The following is a 23,459-nucleotide window of genomic DNA, read 5'->3' on the forward strand; positions in this document are numbered from 1 at the left end:
GACAAAGAGTCAAGCCCTCAACCAATTCAGCTAGCTGGGTCTAGCAGTTGCTCCCTTGTTTACTCTTCAATAGATATGTTAGAACACAAACCAAGCGCTTTCCATGGTGTAACCCAATTTAGAATAAAACACAAGCTGTCACCATAGGATGACTTATGCCCCCTATAAACGCTTGATAGAAGTTATGAGCTTTTTTCCAAACCTAAACGAAGATTTCGAAACCTAAACGCGGACCCTAAGTTCAAGGTCACAGGGGTCAAAATTTCTGTGCTTATGGAAAGGCCTTGTCTATATACACATGCATGCCAAATATGAAATTGCTATCTGAAGCGACAGAGAAGTTATGAGCATTTGTCGAAACCTAAAAGCAAAGTGTGACGGACAGAAGGACGGACGGTCCGATCATTATATGCCCTCCTTCGGTGGCATAAAAACTGACAAGCGAATGAGTAACAGTGTACTTAAGGAGTTTTAGTTTCTATCTGTACAGAAAAGACAACAAGATTCTGTGCATTACATTAAATTGTCAACAAAGAATGCCAATGTTGATTGACAAAATCTTGTTTCTTGCTGGAGAAAATAAAATTAAACTGAGCAAAAAAACTGTTTATTGTTTTAAGAAAAGTTTTTGACACCATCCAATTCTTCAATGGCTTTTGGATGAGTTTTATACATACATGCCTAACACTTATAGCCACTTCACAGAGACCTGAGTTAGAACATCAACCACAAATGTAGCTGAAGACACTTCAGAGATTATTTGTGAAAAATTGACTAGTACCTTATGTAGCGCAAGTTAAACAAACTTACAAAGCTATACCAGTGAGCAGCATTACAATGTATAAGCTATGGAAGCCAGAATTACCTGAGAATCAAATATTCTGTCGTTCTGAGTTCTAGTGGCCGTCTTTTCATTGAGCCTGTTGTTTGAGCCCCGTGGGTTGTGCATGTACAGGTCACACCACACTGAGCTGATGTATAATAGAAGTAGCACAATGTTCCAGGCTGAATGGCTGTAGTCTGTCATTCTGTTACTGAAATAAATAAGTATGTTTATGAATCCAAAAATATTGCTCCTTATTAAGCATTATTTTTAGCACAATTATATCATTCTAGCTGTTTGGTTGATATGCCTCTTTTAGTAATATTTGAAATCTTTTGCAGTATGCTTATTAATGTTCTTCAAACAACAAATAAATGCATTGGCATAACTAGGTTTAAGATTTAGCAATTATAATGTATACATACATAAAACCATAATACGAAAAGGGGCCGTCCATAAAGTTTGTCATGCTCCAGGCAGGGGGAGGGGGTGTAAAAAAGTGTGACAGTTTGTGACATGGGGGATGGGGGAGGGGGGGTTCAGGCCATGTGTGATGTCACACATTTATTTAAAAAAAAGTTTATGTCTAATTATCCCCACGCTTTTTGAAAAGTGTGGGGATATTAAGGTTATCTCCGGCATCTGTCCCTCTGTCTGTCCGTCCTGGCCACTATCTCCTCCTACACTATAAGCACTAGAACCTTGAAACTTACACACATGGTAGCTATGAGATTATGTGCGAACGTGCATTTTGATCTGACCCCTGGGTCAAAAGTTATGGGGGTTGGGGTGGGGCCGGGTCAGAGATTTTCACTCATTTTTTATGTTTTTTTTACATGAACTTCTTTATTTCTACACCGATTTACATCAAATTTATACTGAACATCCCTAATGACAAAACGGTAAATCTCAACTATGCATGGCCCCATTACCAACCCTGGGGCGCCCCCACCCACATAGACCACGCCCATCCAAAATTTCCTTTTACTATAACTTCTTCATTTCTACACCAATTTACATGTACTTCAAATTAATACTGAAAATCTCTTATGACAATACGGTCAATCTCAACTATGCATGGCCCCATTACCAACCCTGAGGCGTCCCCGCCCACCCAAAATTGCCTTTAACCATAACTTCTTCATTTCTACACCGATTTACTTCAAATTGATACTGAACATCTCTTATGACAATACGGTCAATCTCAACTATGCATGGCCCCATTACCAACCCTGGGGTGCCCCCTGTGTCAAACATGTGGTGTGGGGATATGCGTCAGCCTCTGCTGCGCCAGTTCTAGTTTATTCATTATTTCTTAAGTACAATTTAAAAAAAATATAATAATTTGTGAAACATTTGAATTAGTTTATGTCAAAACAAAACGAATTGCGTATCTCCTGAATATGTTGTTCAAATTTTTAATAGACACCTTGGCTGGGCCGGCTTATTAAAAAGATACAACCTCCACGCAATATCATTAGTAAATGACGAAATAATTTATTTGACTGTTCCATTTTGTGGTTAGTAAAGGGTTGAAAGAAAATCTAAATTATAATTTTGTTTTTATTTCTAAGAGGTAAACACATGGACAAATATTCAAACTGCCCACAGTAACAACCCTACAGTCATAAAAGCCTGTAATGTGAAAGTTCTTTTAAGCGAAATTTTAATACAGTATTATAGTGAATTGTTTTTTAGATTAAATTTGAAATAGGCATTAATTTATACAAAAAAATTGTTTGAAGGTGTGAGTTTGTGATGTACTTGAGGGGTGGGTGGGGGGGGGCAAGATTTTGTGACAGTTTGTGACAGGGGGAAGGGGGGGTTAAACATCTTTACAAAAAGCGTGACAAACAGTACACTCCACGCGTTTTCCCCAATTTCCCTCCATACTCCGCGGGTTTCGACCTGGAGGGAGATTAAGAAAATCCCGCTATACGCGGCGTTTGCATGATTTTGGACGCGGCGGTTAACGATCGGCAAAACTGATAAGCCAACGCGGCGGCTCTCGGCGTTGGCAAACAGGGAAAACTCCGCGTTTTACGAGATAACGATCAATTTAATTTTGTTTGACTTCCTGATTTTCAAATAAAATTACATTTATTACAAGTACATACATGTACATGTAGTATAATATTTACAATAAAAAAAAACAACCAAGATAGATCGATCCCGACGTGGTTGTAGAAGTAGTTGTTGTTGTATAGAAAACTCGTTGATTTACGACACACAAAACGTCGTCTTTTAACTAATACTTACCAATTAATATAAACACAGTTTGCAACATTGTTTTTATTAGCCGGATTTTTTTCGAAAAAATCTCGGCTTATAGATTGATGTTGTCGGGCGGGCGGGCGGGCGGGGTGGCGGCGTGCTCGAAAATGTTAAAGTTCTTATTTCATGGTATAACTTTGGTATGCTTGGACCTAGAGTCTTCAAACTTGACATGAAGGTTGGCCAGGATTAACAGATGACCACTGGTCATTTCAAGGTCATTCATTTGAAGGTCAAGGTCACTGTGACCTTCAATATAAAAAATGTTAAAGTTGTTATAACTTTGGTATGCTTGGACCTAGAGTCTTGAAACTTTACATGAAGGTTGGCCATAACTAGTTAGTAACCACTGGTCATTTCAAGGTCATTCATTTGAAGGTCAAGGTCACTGTGATCTTTAATGTAAAAATGTTAAAGTTCTTATTTCATGGTATAACTTTGGTATGCTTGGACCTAGAGTCTTCAAACTTGACATGAAGGTTGGCCAGGATTAACAGATGACCATTGGTCATTTCAAGGTCATTCATTTGAAGGTGAAGGTCACTGTGACCTTCAATATAAAAATGTTAAAGTTGTTATAACTTTGGTATGCTTGGACCTAGAGTCTTGAAACTTGACATGAAGGTTGGCCAGAACTAGTAAGTAACCACTGGACATTTCAAGGTCATTCATTTGAAGGTCAAGGTCACTGTGACCTTGAATGTAAAAATGTTAAAGTTGTTATAACTTTGGTATGCTTAGACCTAGAGTCTTGAAACTTGACATGAAGGTTGGCCAGAACTAGTAAGTAACCACTGGACATTTCAAGGTCATTCATTTGAAGGTCAAGGTCACTGTGACCTTGAATGTAAAAATGTTAAAGTTCTTATTTCATGTTATAACTTTGGTATGCTTGTACCTAGAGTCTTCAAACTTGAAATAAAGATTGGCCAGTACTAGAAGATGACCACTGGTCATTTCAATGTCATTCATTTGAAGGTCAAGGTCACTGTGACCTTAAATGTGAAACCACAGACTATCATTCAAGCTTGGATCATATTTATGTGTCCAATCTATCTGCTAGAACTGGTGTGATAGAAACCTTTTGGAGTGATCATAAGGCTGTCTGGATTTCTGTGTAGGTATGTGAAAGCAAAACAATAAATAGTATTATTTCATCTAAGTTTATTTTCTTACATTTGATAATGAAATTGATGGAAACTTCAAACAATATGTTACTAATTTGCTAATAAAAAAATTGAGATCAAACTTTCCTAATTGTCAATTCAAGTTCATATTTGTGACCTTAAATGTTATTGTTGTTCATGTATATGCATGCATTCAAAACATAACACAAGGTTTGCTCATGCCTTGAAAAGTACTTACATTTCATTTTGACCTTTGAACAATATTTCAGTAATTTAAGTATTGCATTGACAAAAACACGAAAGGTACTTTCCTGTCATTTAAATCAAAAATCCGGCTTCAATGCGGTCATCTCCGACCGCGGAACTCTTGTTTTGATAATTTAATCCAAAGTTTTCATGTTAGCAGGTGATTTTCTATACTGAACATGTATACAAATGACCAAGGACCCTAAAAATCTCGCAAATCTGTGTGAATTGACAGTTTGACGTAATCAAAGAAAAGCCGCTTCCTGTCTACAGGCATAACTTACTCAAGTAAACACGTTCAACGAATGCATAAGGAATGGTTTTAATTGTCGGAACAAAGTCAATTCTCTGCTCGCTAATGCATTGATTTTGTCTTTGTTTGTAGGTTATTCAATTGATTGCTAAAAGGTGGTAACTATTGAGTTGATAATTGCATTTAATATTCACAGTTGTATTCTTGTTGCGTCGACATTCTAAACAATGTTTACCAGTAATTATGGACCAAATCGGCAGAGTGACATTCACACATGTTAATCCCTTTTGTCAAAACACCGCAGACAGCAGTCTACACAATAGGTCAGTAGACAAGCTTTGCGTGTTTTCATAACGTCAAACACTTAAAATCCAGTTCCGCCCAGATGTCTTCTTTAATCAGTTTACTATACAATTAGTGTTAAAATAATTACTCTACTAAAATACCGTAACGATAAAGATTCGGCGTGTTCGATTTGAAATTATTTTAGAGGAAATATCAACTTTTTCGCGATATAATTTCGTTAATAAATACCAAAGAAACTTTTAACCGAAATCAACAAAATTCAATGTTCTCTGCGCTACAAAGTTTGTATAAAAAAATCAATACACGCACGCTTTGCAGGAGTATACATTGTACCTTGACCTTGTACATTGCAGCATAATTTCGCGCGCTTTTGTCGGGAAATATACATGACTGTATATTGGAAGCATTTGTAAACGTCGTTTTAAAAATTGTAGTGTGTTTCGGATTACGAATTATTATTCTCATTTGGAAATTTTACGGAACATTTATTCTTGTGTCATATGTGTTATGATTTAAATATTCATTTGTCAAATGTATTATATTAGACTAATTCATATCGTAAAGTACCTGTGAATTAAAAAACATAATTTTTATACGTATTAATTTTCTATACAATTATCTTTTTTATACATGTACTACAGTATTTAAACAATTTATTATGACAATGTTTTTATTTTTTGGCATGCCCAGTAGCACACTGCTAACGCGGCGTTGCGCGGCGATCACTGATAAGAACGGAAAGTGTCTGCATTTACCTACTAGCCTAAAGTAATACACGCCGCGGGAATTAGCGAACGCGGCGTAACGCCGAGCGTTTTATCGAGTTCACCTCGCTCTTCCAACGCCGCGTGAACACTCGCTAGCAGAAAAAAACCGCGGAGGGAGCGCGTTTTTTGGGGAAAACGCGTGGAGTGTACTGTACTTTACTGTATTGATGGCCCCAAATTACATGTAACCTAATTTTTTAAACTAGTGATATCATGGGCATTTTTCACTGTTGAATTGAGCTGAATAGAATTAACAGGTAAAAAGAGTACCGGGGTAGTTAAAATGTGGTTTACCGACCAATCTTATGCAAATCATCATGCTACCAGTTGTAAATAAAAAATATATATTATATTCAATATTTTACATGACTGGTGAGTCCTCTAAGACGAAATGATCCGTAAAACAAAATAGTGTCTTTGTGTTGTATAAACGAAACTGCAATAAAACTTCATTTAGATTATGTCGTCAGTTGTCAAAACGGAAGAGGTACGGTTGATATTCAAATGCATTATTTTTCTCTTTCTGGGATATTGTCTTAGTAGTTAGTATGTTGATGCTGCATTAACAAATATAAGTGTTTTGAAATGAAAACACCACAAATAAACAACGGTTGCGATAGACACCTATAAACCGTTAGATACCCATAATATTCCTTACGAAAATTTAGGCCCTGCTGCAACTATTAGTGGCTACGTTGCCGCAATGTTGCGGCTAAGTTGCCGCTCGGTAGTATTTCGTATGCAAATGAGCTTTCTGGCTACCAGTTGCGGCTCGGTTGCAGCTACTAGTTCTGGCTATGTTGCCACTGATAGTTTTGACTCTGCTCTGGCTACTAGTTGCGGCTCGGTTGCCGCTACTAGTTGTGGCTATTTTGCCGCTACTATAGTTGCGGCTTGGTTGCCGCTACTAGTTGCGGCTATGTTGCCGCTACTAGTTCTGGCAGTGCTCTCGCAACTTGTTCAGGCTATGTTGCTGCTACTAGTTTTGACTATGGTCTATTGTGAAAGTGACCTTGACCTTTGACCTAGTTACCCCAATTTCAATAGGGGTCATCTAATGTCCAAGGCCAATGAACTGGTCTACCGACAGACATCCATCAAAACAATATATCCCCTTTTCTTCGAAGGGGGGCATAATAATTCAAAGCAGATGCACAATTCCTCACAATTTTCCCTTGGGGTTATTTAGGTACAGACCTGACAATTGTATGCTACCAAGTACTGACTGATGATTGCAATCCTTGATGGCCACAAACATATATTATTGGATTTAGTGTTGACTTGTTTTTTTATTAACTTTACGATAACATGCTGTCTGAAAGTTTTGTCATGATTTAGGACAAATGTTCGGAAAAAATTTGACTAGTAAGACACCTGTCCTGAGAAAAGTGGGGCCAATCTGAAACACTGCAACATTAATATTTTTTTTATCAGAACCCCTCTTAGAAAGAATATATATGGATTGCTTTTGTCTTTTATGTTGACTTGACAAATGGCCAGCTAACAGCTAGAATTAAAACATCATGACAACCTTTTGAAATAATCCAGAGATAAAATTAATCCCGCTCTGTTACATGTAATTTTACTGCTTTTGTTTTAAAACAACAACAATTTTTGAAATTTAAAAATAAATATACACCAATTGAAACGGTATTAATCACCATAGCGTACTTACAATGACTTTAACTCTTCCCCAGTAACTTCTATTTGTTTGTCAGATTATTCAGCCAGTTTGATTTTTTGTCTGATGACATCAGTGAGTCATGACATCATACAAAATATGATGTCATTATGAAATTGTGGCTGCCTTCTGGCTACTAAGAGTCACTAGTGGCTACTAAGCCTTTTGTGTTTTCAAGATTAATATTAAAGTATTGGTTGTAGCCAGAAGATAGCCAGAATGTATTCTTGTATCATAATTGCACTTTTTTGATACAAGAATACATTCTGGCTATCTTCTGGCTACTATGAGCGGCTAGCAGCTACTATGGGCCGCTTGTGGCTAAAAGAGCCGCAAGCGGCTACTAATAGCCATAAGATTGCCACACGGTAGCCACTAGCGGCTACTATTGACTACTTAATGGCTAGTAGTTGCGGCTACAAAAAAAGGTAGCGGCTTTGTAGTTGCGGCTTTGAAGCCGTAACATTGCGGCTAAATAGCGGCAACCTTTTCGTTTCTGCAAGGGATCACTTAAAAGGGTTTACTACCATTTTATATTATTGTTAAAAAACTAAAATTTAATTAAATTTGTATTCTCATGTTCTTTTTGTAATCTAACTTATCTTACATTTAATTACAATGCAAATTATAATTCCATTTTATAGGACACATTACACGACAATAAAAATACATGATGTACACTACACCTTAACAATAAATAATATTATTTATTTCACAATTTCATCTTTCTGTAGAGACAGGTCTACTGTAAGTAAGTCTTCAAAACAGAATCAGGTCCTCAAAATAATACAGCCTACTATTCAATTTCAGTTATAAAATTCATATCTTGGAAATTTCACAGAATGTACTGTACATACCTGACAGAGTACACACCAGGAATAAACTAGGAAGTAACTTTCACTTTTAAAACCAATTAATCATATTCCTGCGCAAAATAAGAACTATTTTTATTAAAAATAATCACTCTTTAGATTTTATTTTTAAGTTAAGACGGTACGTTTTTCGGTATTTTGACAATACATGTACATAGAAAATGTGCTAATTTAAATGAATATGATATTAATTTTAAATATGTTAAATCCTACTACTCGATGTGTTACGTGTTTACGCCGCTTAAACCGCATAACAATGACAGAACAACAACAACAACTCCGACGACAATCAAGTTATTGTGACTCACTTTAATGTGATCAATTTAAATTGGAGTGGTTGATGACGCTATTGTTTAACACGAGAAATGTGCAGCGGTTCAGAAGTTTTCCCCTCACTTATTTCATTATGTCAAGTGCAGTAACGTCATTTAGTTATAAACTTGTTACAATATTAAGGTTAATAACTGAAAACCGACTTATTTTGTGTTTTTGATTCTGTGTTAATAAAATCAGCGGTCGAAATGAGTACATTTGTGAGAAAACTTATGATTTTGGTTAGCATGATTTTAGAAGTGCACGGGGACATATACTTACACACACCTAGGTAGGTTTTTTAGTTTTTGCATTATACTCTAACCCGGTTAACTCGCGGGTCGGGTCGACTCGGGGTATTTCATTAGCGCCCTCTAGATTTTGTTTATGAACAAACCTGCGTGATTTCTTGTCGAATCTGACCGAAAGTTAGTCCAAAAAATTAGACGTAAGCTGATGTAAATCGACCTCATATTTATAGGAGTAACCGAAAGTATCTTTTGCTACATGTTGGAATCAATTTTTGGTAATTAAATGTCGTAAAACTCTGACTTAAACAATATTAGTCCAAATAATTAGACGTAATCTACCGAAATCAACCTCATATTTATAGGAGTAAAACAATATTTGAATTTATATAGTTCAGTTAATTGTTGTAACGAAAAAATACAACAATGCTTGAAAATACCTGTTTTATTAATTTTATTTTATATCTTTAATTCCATATATTTAAATTTAAATATACGTTATTGATTGTTAATAATTTAGTGATATGTCAGAGCTTTGATTATTCATGTTAAATTTTTTATTGGTGCTGTTAAACCTATTTAGCTAAATCTTAAACCTAGTTATGCCAATGCATTTATTTGTTGTTTGAAGAACATTAATAAGCATACTGCAAAAGATTTCAAATATTACTAAAAGAGGCATATCAACCAAACAGCTAGAATGATATAATTGTGCTAAAAATAATGCTTAATAAGGAGCAATATTTTTGGATTCATAAACATACTTATTTATTTCAGTAACAGAATGACAGACTACAGCCATTCAGCCTGGAACATTGTGCTACTTCTATTATACATCAGCTCAGTGTGGTGTGACCTGTACATGCACAACCCACGGGGCTCAAACAACAGGCTCAATGAAAAGACGGCCACTAGAACTCAGAACGACAGAATATTTGATTCTCAGGTAATTCTGGCTTCCATAGCTTATACATTGTAATGCTGCTCACTGGTATAGCTTTGTAAGTTTGTTTAACTTGCGCTACATAAGGTACTAGTCAATTTTTCACAAATAATCTCTGAAGTGTCTTCAGCTACATTTGTGGTTGATGTTCTAACTCAGGTCTCTGTGAAGTGGCTATAAGTGTTAGGCATGTATGTATAAAACTCATCCAAAAGCCATTGAAGAATTGGATGGTGTCAAAAACTTTTCTTAAAACAATAAACAGTTTTTTTGCTCAGTTTAATTTTATTTTCTCCAGCAAGAAACAAGATTTTGTCAATCAACATTGGCATTCTTTGTTGACAATTTAATGTAATGCACAGAATCTTGTTGTCTTTTCTGTACAGATAGAAACTAAAACTCCTTAAGTACACTGTTACTCATTCGCTTGTCAGTTTTTATGCCACCGAAGGAGGGCATATAATGATCGGACCGTCCGTCCTTCTGTCCGTCACACTTTGCTTTTAGGTTTCGACAAATGCTCATAACTTCTCTGTCGCTTCAGATAGCAATTTCATATTTGGCATGCATGTGTATATAGACAAGGCCTTTCCATAAGCACAGAAATTTTGACCCCTGTGACCTTGAACTTAGGGTCCGCGTTTAGGTTTCGAAATCTTCGTTTAGGTTTGGAAAAAAGCTCATAACTTCTATCAAGCGTTTATAGGGGGCATAAGTCATCCTATGGTGACAGCTTGTGTTTTATTCTAAATTGGGTTACACCATGGAAAGCGCTTGGTTTGTGTTCTAACATATCTATTGAAGAGTAAACAAGGGAGCAACTGCTAGACCCAGCTAGCTGAATTGGTTGAGGGCTTGACTCTTTGTCAATCAGACAATGGTGAGTTTGAATCCTAGCCTGGTCTTGTAACTTCTCTGCGGGAAAAGGGAACATAATGTATATGTGTAAAGTGTCCTCCCAGATAAGTGAGAAGAGGCTTTTTTGGGAGAACTATACGCACATGCATTAAGTCCCTTTTTCACAGAGCAAGTCTCATTATTTCTCAGGCCATTTTTTCCACTACCTCTTGTTCAAATTATGTAGTTGTCTATTTCTGCAATAAGTATTAACACTGGTAGTCCACTTATGCTCTCCTAGAAAAAGTGCAAATATTTTACTAATCCCTATGATAGAAGTAAAAATGTGGAATCAAAGTGTAAACTTAAATTTGTTTTCCAGAACAACGCTCGGGGTGGCTACAATGTTGGAGATAAGATCAAATCTAATGAGAAAGGTACAGTACTCGCATGAACAGTATTCTGGAGCAGTTGGGTATTTACGTTGGCTTTTAAATGGTGCTGCCCGGGCTGCAGAGTTCCTGTTTCTTGTTGAGGGTTTTCTGAGTGTTGGAGTATACGGACGTCGTACAAGGCAGTGACGGGAGCTTCACCTAAGGCCTTGGGGAGACGAACAGCCAGAACAGCCAGTGGCTTCGCGGAAGCCAGTAGCCTTACGGAGGTGGTTGCCAGTAGCCTCACAGAAGCCGGAGGGTTCGTTGAAGGCATGGGTCCCTTCTTTGGTTGCATTGTATATATCCGAAGTGACTCGATTATTTTAAGTTTGTAATCAGAAGGCGAGTACATGTAGCCTAAGGAAAATTATTAATTTTTATTGTACTCAACAAAATAGTTGAGTGTGTTTGAGGTCGTGCACACAGCGCTCGGTGGCGGCCTCAGGAAGTCGGCGGTTCGCGCGCTACAGTAGGTAGGGATTTTTTTTTCGGGTACTAATATGGAAGGCTTCTAAAGCTTATAATAAGAAATACATGTATATACTGGTATATATGCTTTGTTTGCTTGATATTACATCTTATATGACCAAAAATGAATGATTTTTTATTTTAGTTTTATTTTTTTTGGCATTCCCAATAAAAAGTTGAAGGTCGGCGCCGATTCGGGACACCGTCGGGCGACCTGAAACGGACCTTTTTTTTTGGCCTCATGTATAATTTTGGAAAACTCTTATTATATAGGCAGTTTCCTAATGGACATAATCTTAACATACCTTACAAGACTATATTTATTGTGCCTTGTCAATGGAACAAATAAATTCTGTGAACATTTTATGAAATTTTCTTTTGTGGGTTTGTTTTATTACAAGGTTGTGCAAGCTGCCAATCTATTTGTTTAAAATATTAAGTGTCCCATGAGTTTATAAGGATCCTTTTGATTTGACCAGATGTAAGTGTATTTTTTGTGAAATAACAAACAAACTACATGTAAGTTGTTATGACATAAGTCCATAGTAACTGAGCAAAATGTTAAAGCCAAGTTTCAGATACAAAATACCTTCGACTGGCGTGGGAGATATACCTAATTTAGAGCTTATATAAACATAGAGGCTCAAACATTTGCCTGTAAAGACACTGCCTCCTGCATAAAAACTCATAATCTTAACGGAAATGAGTGAGCAAAGTTACCTGTCCTAAGTTTTCTTCAAACTAAAAGGGTAAAGGACTTATGGGGCAGACAAAAATGTTATGAACAAAGTTACTGATGCATTGACGAAAGGCCACAGGGAATTGGACGGCAAAATCATCATAACTTGATATTGAAGAGTGCCTTGAAGCTTATAACTGACGAGAGGCATTTACTTGAAAACACGTACCATCTTGCTTATACGCCTTAAATAAACAAGAGCACCGCATAACGGGTGTCACACTGAGCTGCAGGTGCAGTTTTGAATAGATGAAAGCTTGTCAGAATTTTTTATTTCTTTTTAGAGGTCACAGTGACCTTGACCTTTGACCTAATGACCCAAAAATGGGTGTGGCATGTAGAACTCATCACGGTGCAGCTACATGTACATATGAAGTTTCAAAGTTTTAGGTTGAAGCACTTTGATTTTAGAGCCAATGTTCAAAACCTTGACAAAATGTTAAGGTTTTAGCATGACACGGGCGTCGACGGACACGACACGATGACGGACAGGACGAGCTGGCTATGACAATACCTGAGGTTTTCGCAGAAAACAGCCGAGCTAAAAAATGCATGAGGAATTTGAATATTTATATTTTATATATAATCAAACCTGTTTGCCTTTGCACGACCCCTTCCATTTTCATTCAGTCTATTATTTGAGCCCCTGAAAATGAAATGACACAGATTTGATATTCATACAGATTAATCAATATTAATTACTTACATTGTGAACAAACCAGACTGATGCTTATTTAGTTAATTAACCATCATTGATTAATAAGTTAAGACTTACTATTTAGACAGTTTGATATATATACTGCAACACGGTATATATATTCAATATTTTACATGACTGGTGAGTCCTCTAAGACGAAATGATCCGTAAAACAAAATAGTGTCTTTGTGTTGTATAAACGAAACTGCAATAAAACTTCATTTAGATTATGTCGTCAGTTGTCAAAACGGAAGAGGTACGGTTGATATTCAAATGCATTATTTTTCTCTTTCTGGGATATTGTCTTAGTAGTTAGTATGTTGATGCTGCATTAACAAATATAAGTGTTTTGAAATGAAAACACCACAAATAAACAACGGTTGCGATAGACACCTATAAACCGTTAGATACCCATAATATTCCTTACGAAAATTTAGGCCCTGCTGCAACTATTAGTGGCTACGTTGCCGCAATGTTGCGGCTAAGTTGCCGCTCGGTAGTATTTCGTATGCAAATGAGCTTTCTGGCTACCAGTTGCGGCTCGGTTGCAGCTACTAGTTCTGGCTATGTTGCCACTGATAGTTTTGACTCTGCTCTGGCTACTAGTTGCGGCTCGGTTGCCGCTACTAGTTGTGGCTATTTTGCCGCTACTATAGTTGCGGCTTGGTTGCCGCTACTAGTTGCGGCTATGTTGCCGCTACTAGTTCTGGCAGTGCTCTCGCAACTTGTTCAGGCTATGTTGCTGCTACTAGTTTTGACTATGGTCTATTGTGAAAGTGACCTTGACCTTTGACCTAGTTACCCCAATTTCAATAGGGGTCATCTAATGTCCAAGGCCAATGAACTGGTCTACCGACAGACATCCATCAAAACAATATATCCCCTTTTCTTCGAAGGGGGGCATAATAATTCAAAGCAGATGCACAATTCCTCACAATTTTCCCTTGGGGTTATTTAGGTACAGACCTGACAATTGTATGCTACCAAGTACTGACTGATGATTGCAATCCTTGATGGCCACAAACATATATTATTGGATTTAGTGTTGACTTGTTTTTTTATTAACTTTACGATAACATGCTGTCTGAAAGTTTTGTCATGATTTAGGACAAATGTTCGGAAAAAATTTGACTAGTAAGACACCTGTCCTGAGAAAAGTGGGGCCAATCTGAAACACTGCAACATTAATATTTTTTTTATCAGAACCCCTCTTAGAAAGAATATATATGGATTGCTTTTGTCTTTTATGTTGACTTGACAAATGGCCAGCTAACAGCTAGAATTAAAACATCATGACAACCTTTTGAAATAATCCAGAGATAAAATTAATCCCGCTCTGTTACATGTAATTTTACTGCTTTTGTTTTAAAACAACAACAATTTTTGAAATTTAAAAATAAATATACACCAATTGAAACGGTATTAATCACCATAGCGTACTTACAATGACTTTAACTCTTCCCCAGTAACTTCTATTTGTTTGTCAGATTATTCAGCCAGTTTGATTTTTTGTCTGATGACATCAGTGAGTCATGACATCATACAAAATATGATGTCATTATGAAATTGTGGCTGCCTTCTGGCTACTAAGAGTCACTAGTGGCTACTAAGCCTTTTGTGTTTTCAAGATTAATATTAAAGTATTGGTTGTAGCCAGAAGATAGCCAGAATGTATTCTTGTATCATAATTGCACTTTTTTGATACAAGAATACATTCTGGCTATCTTCTGGCTACTATGAGCGGCTAGCAGCTACTATGGGCCGCTTGTGGCTAAAAGAGCCGCAAGCGGCTACTAATAGCCATAAGATTGCCACACGGTAGCCACTAGCGGCTACTATTGACTACTTAATGGCTAGTAGTTGCGGCTACAAAAAAAGGTAGCGGCTTTGTAGTTGCGGCTTTGAAGCCGTAACATTGCGGCTAAATAGCGGCAACCTTTTCGTTTCTGCAAGGGATCACTTAAAAGGGTTTACTACCATTTTATATTATTGTTAAAAAACTAAAATTTAATTAAATTTGTATTCTCATGTTCTTTTTGTAATCTAACTTATCTTACATTTAATTACAATGCAAATTATAATTCCATTTTATAGGACACATTACACGACAATAAAAATACATGATGTACACTACACCTTAACAATAAATAATATTATTTATTTCACAATTTCATCTTTCTGTAGAGACAGGTCTACTGTAAGTAAGTCTTCAAAACAGAATCAGGTCCTCAAAATAATACAGCCTACTATTCAATTTCAGTTATAAAATTCATATCTTGGAAATTTCACAGAATGTACTGTACATACCTGACAGAGTACACACCAGGAATAAACTAGGAAGTAACTTTCACTTTTAAAACCAATTAATCATATTCCTGCGCAAAATAAGAACTATTTTTATTAAAAATAATCACTCTTTAGATTTTATTTTTAAGTTAAGACGGTACGTTTTTCGGTATTTTGACAATACATGTACATAGAAAATGTGCTAATTTAAATGAATATGATATTAATTTTAAATATGTTAAATCCTACTACTCGATGTGTTACGTGTTTACGCCGCTTAAACCGCATAACAATGACAGAACAACAACAACAACTCCGACGACAATCAAGTTATTGTGACTCACTTTAATGTGATCAATTTAAATTGGAGTGGTTGATGACGCTATTGTTTAACACGAGAAATGTGCAGCGGTTCAGAAGTTTTCCCCTCACTTATTTCATTATGTCAAGTGCAGTAACGTCATTTAGTTATAAACTTGTTACAATATTAAGGTTAATAACTGAAAACCGACTTATTTTGTGTTTTTGATTCTGTGTTAATAAAATCAGCGGTCGAAATGAGTACATTTGTGAGAAAACTTATGATTTTGGTTAGCATGATTTTAGAAGTGCACGGGGACATATACTTACACACACCTAGGTAGGTTTTTTAGTTTTTGCATTATACTCTAACCCGGTTAACTCGCGGGTCGGGTCGACTCGGGGTATTTCATTAGCGCCCTCTAGATTTTGTTTATGAACAAACCTGCGTGATTTCTTGTCGAATCTGACCGAAAGTTAGTCCAAAAAATTAGACGTAAGCTGATGTAAATCGACCTCATATTTATAGGAGTAACCGAAAGTATCTTTTGCTACATGTTGGAATCAATTTTTGGTAATTAAATGTCGTAAAACTCTGACTTAAACAATATTAGTCCAAATAATTAGACGTAATCTACCGAAATCAACCTCATATTTATAGGAGTAAAACAATATTTGAATTTATATAGTTCAGTTAATTGTTGTAACGAAAAAATACAACAATGCTTGAAAATACCTGTTTTATTAATTTTATTTTATATCTTTAATTCCATATATTTAAATTTAAATATACGTTATTGATTGTTAATAATTTAGTGATATGTCAGAGCTTTGATTATTCATGTTAAATTTTTTATTGGTGCTGTTAAACCTATTTACCGCGAATCTACCAGGCGTAAAAATAAACAACAATGGTGGACAGTGGTGTTGGATTTGTTTCTACAGCAGTTAATTTTGAAGGATTTTCATCATAAAAAGGCAATGGTCCATTATGGTTAAGTTAAATGTAGTTGTCCTTTTAATCATTTATATGATATATGAAGATGGTGTCTAGACACGAGTATATATTCGTGAAGTACCACGAGTCAACCGTGTTGCAGTATATATATCAAACTGTCTAAATAGTAAGTCTTAACTTATTAATCAATGATGGTTAATTAACTAAATAAGCATCAGTCTGGTTTGTTCACAATGTAAGTAATTAATATTGATTAATCTGTATGAATATCAAATCTGTGTCATTTCATTTTCAGGGGCTCAAATAATAGACTGAATGAAAATGGAAGGGGTCGTGCAAAGGCAAACAGGTTTGATTATATATAAAATATAAATATTCAAATTCCTCATGCATTTTTTAGCTCGGCTGTTTTCTGCGAAAACCTCAGGTATTGTCATAGCCAGCTCGTCCTGTCCGTCATCGTGTCGTGTCCGTCGACGCCCGTGTCATGCTAAAACCTTAACATTTTGTCAAGGTTTTGAACATTGGCTCTAAAATCAAAGTGCTTCAACCTAAAACTTTGAAACTTCATATGTACATGTAGCTGCACCGTGATGAGTTCTACATGCCACACCCATTTTTGGGTCATTAGGTCAAAGGTCAAGGTCACTGTGACCTCTAAAAAGAAATAAAAAATTCTGACAAGCTTTCATCTATTCAAAACTGCACCTGCAGCTCAGTGTGACACCCGTTATGCGGTGCTCTTGTTTATTTAAGGCGTATAAGCAAGATGGTACGTGTTTTCAAGTAAATGCCTCTCGTCAGTTATAAGCTTCAAGGCACTCTTCAATATCAAGTTATGATGATTTTGCCGTCCAATTCCCTGTGGCCTTTCGTCAATGCATCAGTAACTTGTTCATAACATTTTTGTCTGCCCCATAAGTCCTTTACCCTTTTAGTTTGAAGAAAACTTAGGACAGGTAACTTTGCTCACTCATTTCCGTTAAGATTATGAGTTTTTATGCAGGAGGCAGTGTCTTTACAGGCAAATGTTTGAGCCTCTATGTTTATATAAGCTCTAAATTAGGTATATCTCCCACGCCAGTCGAAGGTATTTTGTATCTGAAACTTGGCTTTAACATTTTGCTCAGTTACTATGGACTTATGTCATAACAACTTACATGTAGTTTGTTTGTTATTTCACAAAAAATACACTTACATCTGGTCAAATCAAAAGGATCCTTATAAACTCATGGGACACTTAATATTTTAAACAAATAGATTGGCAGCTTGCACAACCTTGTAATAAAACAAACCCACAAAAGAAAATTTCATAAAATGTTCACAGAATTTATTTGTTCCATTGACAAGGCACAATAAATATAGTCTTGTAAGGTATGTTAAGATTATGTCCATTAGGAAACTGCCTATATAATAAGAGTTTTCCAAAATTATACATGAGGCCAAAAAAAAAGGTCCGTTTCAGGTCGCCCGACGGTGTCCCGAATCGGCGCCGACCTTCAACTTTTTATTGGGAATGCCAAAAAAAATAAAACTAAAATAAAAAATCATTCATTTTTGGTCATATAAGATGTAATATCAAGCAAACAAAGCATATATACCAGTATATACATGTATTTCTTATTATAAGCTTTAGAAGCCTTCCATATTAGTACCCGAAAAAAAAATCCCTACCTACTGTAGCGCGCGAACCGCCGACTTCCTGAGGCCGCCACCGAGCGCTGTGTGCACGACCTCAAACACACTCAACTATTTTGTTGAGTACAATAAAAATTAATAATTTTCCTTAGGCTACATGTACTCGCCTTCTGATTACAAACTTAAAATAATCGAGTCACTTCGGATATATACAATGCAACCAAAGAAGGGACCCATGCCTTCAACGAACCCTCCGGCTTCTGTGAGGCTACTGGCAACCACCTCCGTAAGGCTACTGGCTTCCGCGAAGCCACTGGCTGTTCGTCTCCCCAAGGCCTTAGGTGAAGCTCCCGTCACTGCCTTGTACGACGTCCGTATACTCCAACACTCAGAAAACCCTCAACAAGAAACAGGAACTCTGCAGCCCGGGCAGCACCATTTAAAAGCCAACGTAAATACCCAACTGCTCCAGAATACTGTTCATGCGAGTACTGTACCTTTCTCATTAGATTTGATCCCGCTTGCATCCGCAAGAGAACTGCCCAACTTGCCTATTTGCAAGCCTTTATATACTGGCGAACAGAGCGCCACCTAGCCAACGGAAAGGCACGATCCGGAAACTACCGACGTTTCCGAATTCCCTCCGAACTCTACGGAGATTACCGATCAGCATTTCTCCTTCACTTTCACAGAAACTAGCCGAATATATACGCAGGATTTTACTAGAAACATTCCTTAAATATCAAATATTCTTTAAATGCTTGATACATTTTTTTAGCCATACAATTAACTTGTTTTATGAAGAACAAGTTACATTTTCATATTGTTTATCTGGCAAATTTAAAACTAAGGGAGGTAATTATACTGTAGCAGTAAAGAAACGCAAAGCATCTTTTTCGACCTTGAATCCTTTTGTCATGCTACCGACCCTGTTTTTTTTCCAAGGAGACCAGAAATGGACCTTTTATTTGGCCTGAGTCCTGTTCTGACTTCAGAAATGGGACACATTGCATAAACAATTGTCAAAGAGGCGAATTCTAAGCAAAGAACGTTCTGAAAAGTTTTTTTGTTTTTGTCTGCTTTGGGTGAGCAACTGAAAACTCTCACCGATTTATTTTTGTATTCTAACTACTGTGTCCTTGCTTTTTATTAGCTCTACTGGCCAAAGACAAGAAGAGCTTATGGGATGGCATGGTTTTCGTCCGTCCGTGCGTGTGTTAGACTTTTTCTTGTTTACGCCATAAAGTCCACAGTTTTCATCCGATTCTTTTCAAACTTGTTCAGTGTCTTTATAATAATGAGGACTCGAATCCTATTGAAATTGGGTTACATCAGAGTAAAAAGTCGAGAATTATCTCCCCTTGAATTTGAGAAAATTGTGAAATAAAGCTTGTTTACGCAATAAAGTCCACAGTTTTCATCCAATTATTTCCCAACTTGCACAGTGTCTTTATCTGAATGATGAGTCAGGGCTCTCGGAAACGCTTAATTATGCGTATTTGTAGGCATAAATTTGAAAGAGGACGCATGTTCTAAACCAATCAAGAGACCCTGGTATGCACGTTTTTTTGCAATAAAAATGTATAGAAGTATTGAAAATTGCGTCACATCAAGCAGCTGAAATGTACCGAAATTGTCCGCCATTCAAATCCGGACTTGTTTTCAATTTGGTTTCATTGTCAGCGTAAGCATTTAATAAAAAAGCGAAACCTGGTCTGCAACACAGTAAGCGACCACGCGTGACCTTTTTGTCATGGAAACGCGCAGGCTAGCTTGGCCAATCAATATCAATCTCGATTACACCTGAGATACCCTGTAACTTTGTTGAATGAAATGTTAGAATGGACGGAGCTAAAGGTTCATAATCTGAGTTAGACGAAATATTTCGGGAGTAAGAAAGCACGTGCAACATTTATAGTTTGCACATTAATTTGACGGGGGAAAACTTACATGTTGGTTATTACTGTCATATTGCTCTGAGATGGCAATAAAAAGCAGTGAAGATGCTAATGCGAATAAAAGAAGATGGCCCAGATGTGGAGGAATTCGCAGCATCAAGAAGTGTGCAGTTGTTTTGTGAAAAGAGGAAGAGAAGAAAATAAAATGCTGACAAGACTGATTACCTCAAGGTGTTTGAAACTGTTAATCTTATGTGAATCTTATAATTGTTTAAACTGGAACACCATCAGAAGGATTCATAACATTTTAGTATTATTTTAATATTATAGGTCAGAAAGTAAATTTTTTGTGTTGTGTTTCTTACTCAGTTTGTGCATGTTTAAATTTGATGTTTGACAATTTGTTGTAATGAAACAGACAGTATGGGCTGATCTAAATATTACTATAAATTAATAATATGTCCAATCTATGTGCCCTGTTATGTTTTTAATGTGTACAAAAATGTATGTGCATGGGGTTAATGGCATTTGATAAAAAATGTGTTATGTTAATTGTATCATGACCACTGATTAAAACTAGACATTCAAGTAAGGACTAGTGTAATGTGGGTTTTTAATAATAAAACCAATAAGAAAACTATGTATATTTTGTTGAAAATTTGAAGATGTGTGCAAAATACAACTGGACTCCTACTTTTTCCTTTTGGACTCCTACTTTTTCCAAGGAAGGAGTTCATGGACTCCTGTTTTAAAATCCTTGCAAGAGCCCTGATGAGTCAAACCCTATTGAAAATGAGCAATATCTGAGTTATAAGTCCAGAATTATCTCCCCTTGAAATTGAGAAAAAAATGAAAATTCAGTTTTTTTATGTGATAAAGTCCATAATTTTCATCCAATTCTTGGCAAACTTGCACAGTCCCTTGACATATTGCTTTCATATTTTGCAAACTTCTTCACCAACATGACCCCAATCTATAAACAAGAGCAGACATCTGTATCAGGCATTGTGTAAGAATTATGGCCCTTTTTCCATTTACAGTATGCAAGATCGTCTAATAAATTATTAAATATGAACAATTTCCTCATGATGGCTTACTTTAAACTGTCAAGCACTTGAATAGTCGAGCGCGCTGTCCTATGACAGATCTTGTTTAAAAAAGAGCAATATCGAAGCAATAAGTCCATAATGACTTCCCCTTGAATATGAGAAAATTTTGAAATCCAGCTTGTTTACGCAATTAATTCCACAGTTTTCATCTACTTATTTCCAAATTTGCACAGTATCTTTATATCAATTAGGACTTGAACCCTATTGAATATGAGCAGTATCGGAGAAATAAGTACACAATAATCTCCCCTTGAATTTGAGAAAATTCTCCTTGTTTGCGCGATTAAGTACACAGTTTCCATCTTATTCTTTCCAAACTTGCACAGTGTTTATAGCAGTAGAGCAATTCAGGCCCTCATGGGCCTCTTGTTTGCTTTAGGGTTGTTTAAAGTGACAATAGACGCATCGACATTTAACAGTATATGCTATGTTTATAGGTGTCTATAGCAACAGTTGTTTATTTTTGGTGTTTTCACTTCATATACATGTACACTTACATTTGTTAATGCAGCATCAACATACTAAACCAATATCCCGCAAAGAGAAAAATAATGCATTTGAATATCAACAGTCGAATTTGCCAGCATGTACTATATCAGGCATGTACCATATGAATCTAAATTTAGTTTTAGTGCAGATTCGTTCATACTGTAACAAGTTAGTTGTTACAAAACTGTATATAGCCATAACTCTCAACATCTAATAATTTCTTATATTTATCTCATATTGTATTTTCACTTAGTTGTTGTCAAATGAATAATGTTATGATATTTATTCTTATTGTATGTTACTAAGCATTTGCTAAAGTTAAAATGTTCAATTCAGGGGGTTTTTTTTACTAAGAAAGTGACGCCGATATTCGTCGTCTTCCCCTTCCAGAATTTTTTCCCCTAGAAATACAATTTCCCCTCTAAGAATATCATTTTTCCCAAAAATATAATATTTTATCCTCAAAGATATTTTTTTCCTTTGGGTCAGTTGACACTTATCCAGGTTACGCATGCGCAATTAATTTCCTTCTATATTACATATAAAATAGTTCAAGTTCGATATCAGTATTTACCATGATCAAGCAATGACCCACTATATCATCATATATCATTGGAAAGATAAATGCATAATCTTAAAAAAACAATGGATGTCATTAAATTCTTTATGTTGTAACTCAAAATATTCACCTTAGAATAGGCACACCGGTTTTGACAGCTGTGCAGGGGACCATTTTGGGCTCAAATAGTATGACCTACTTTCAAAGCCGGGAACCATCAACAGAAAAAGTAGAAAACATAAATGGCTTTTTTTCTTATTGCTTACAAATATACCTTCAAATTGATACCAAAACATTCCATTTGCAATGTATTTTACAAATCCTATGCAGCATGCACTGAACAATGTGTGCTAAGTATCAAACTGACTGCATGTAACCCTGCAAACAGGAGTTCCAGTTTGGGGTTATGTGACCTCCAATTTGTACCACGATCTCTCTCTCCCGACGAACACACAAAACTGGGAACCCCAGTGATTCTAAATATAGCAATTAAATAAATACGTCATGGAAATTTTATCTGGGCAACTGACTGCAATAATCACCTGACTATTTCACTGGATTCCGGTCTTGCGCGAGTAGGGTATTTCGTCAATTAATTACCGGAAACCAGTCGAATTTTCATCCGGGTTATAAAGGAGGCAAGATGTGAACGTGAAAACAAAAAAAGTGTCTCACAATTGGCGTTCATACACGAAAAAAATATAACGTTCAGACTCGGCAAATACTAAACCCATCAACACATTTTTTAAGAATGATTCATCAAAAACTTGAAACCCAGCAAGATTCGGAGGTAATCGACATCGAACATTGTGAAAGTGAAAGTAGATCGTCTACCCATTAATAATGAAACTGAAATATCAAAATTGACATTGTTTCCGGCCCCAGTACAGAAAAACAGTTGAAAACATTTCCCATAATTAGATATACCCCTGCAACTTTATTTTCCAAGCCAGACGAAACGCAACGAAAAGGTGATAGTCGTTTCTATTCTCAAGTATACGAATCCCGATACCCATGGCTATATCACAGTCAAACTAAACATGGATTTATGTGTAAATATTGTGAGCTATTTGGATCCAGTAGTGGCCCAAACATTTCCTATGTCACAACTGGTGCTGTATTAGGGGACAATCCCTCTAGGAGATTTGAAACTCACAATAATAGTGACAGAGACATGCCTCTGTAGCTTAGTTAT

General features: G+C 36.2%; 2 protein-coding genes across 4 annotated transcripts in view; one reads left to right on the top strand and one right to left on the bottom strand.

Moving 5' to 3' along the window:
- LOC127868827 (protein DD3-3-like) overlaps positions 1-15,590 on the bottom strand; it is a 39,373-nt gene extending 23,783 nt beyond the window's left edge. Inside the window, exons 1-2 of one of the 2 annotated variants that reach the window (XM_052410911.1) lie at positions 15,335-15,590; positions 866-1,034 (exon numbers count right to left, since the gene is read on the bottom strand). In XM_052410911.1, the coding sequence (XP_052266871.1) occupies positions 866-1,027 (162 nt within the window). In that variant the 5' untranslated portion in view covers positions 1,028-1,034; positions 15,335-15,590. Of the gene's footprint in view, positions 1-865; positions 1,035-8,334; positions 8,584-15,334 lie in introns of those variants that run through there. The other variant, XM_052410910.1, reaches the window with a different exon arrangement.
- Positions 8,817-23,459, top strand: part of LOC127868825 (protein DD3-3-like) — a 42,441-nt gene continuing 27,798 nt past the window's right edge. The window contains exons 1-2 of one of the 2 annotated variants that reach the window (XM_052410909.1): positions 8,817-8,953; positions 16,867-16,920. In XM_052410909.1, the coding sequence (XP_052266869.1) occupies positions 8,871-8,953; positions 16,867-16,920 (137 nt within the window). In that variant the 5' untranslated portion in view covers positions 8,817-8,870. Of the gene's footprint in view, positions 8,954-15,816; positions 15,954-16,866; positions 16,921-23,459 lie in introns of those variants that run through there. The other variant, XM_052410908.1, reaches the window with a different exon arrangement.

This window comes from Dreissena polymorpha, chromosome 2, assembly GCF_020536995.1.
Source record: "Dreissena polymorpha isolate Duluth1 chromosome 2, UMN_Dpol_1.0, whole genome shotgun sequence".
Classification (NCBI taxonomy): domain Eukaryota; kingdom Metazoa; phylum Mollusca; class Bivalvia; order Myida; family Dreissenidae; genus Dreissena; species Dreissena polymorpha.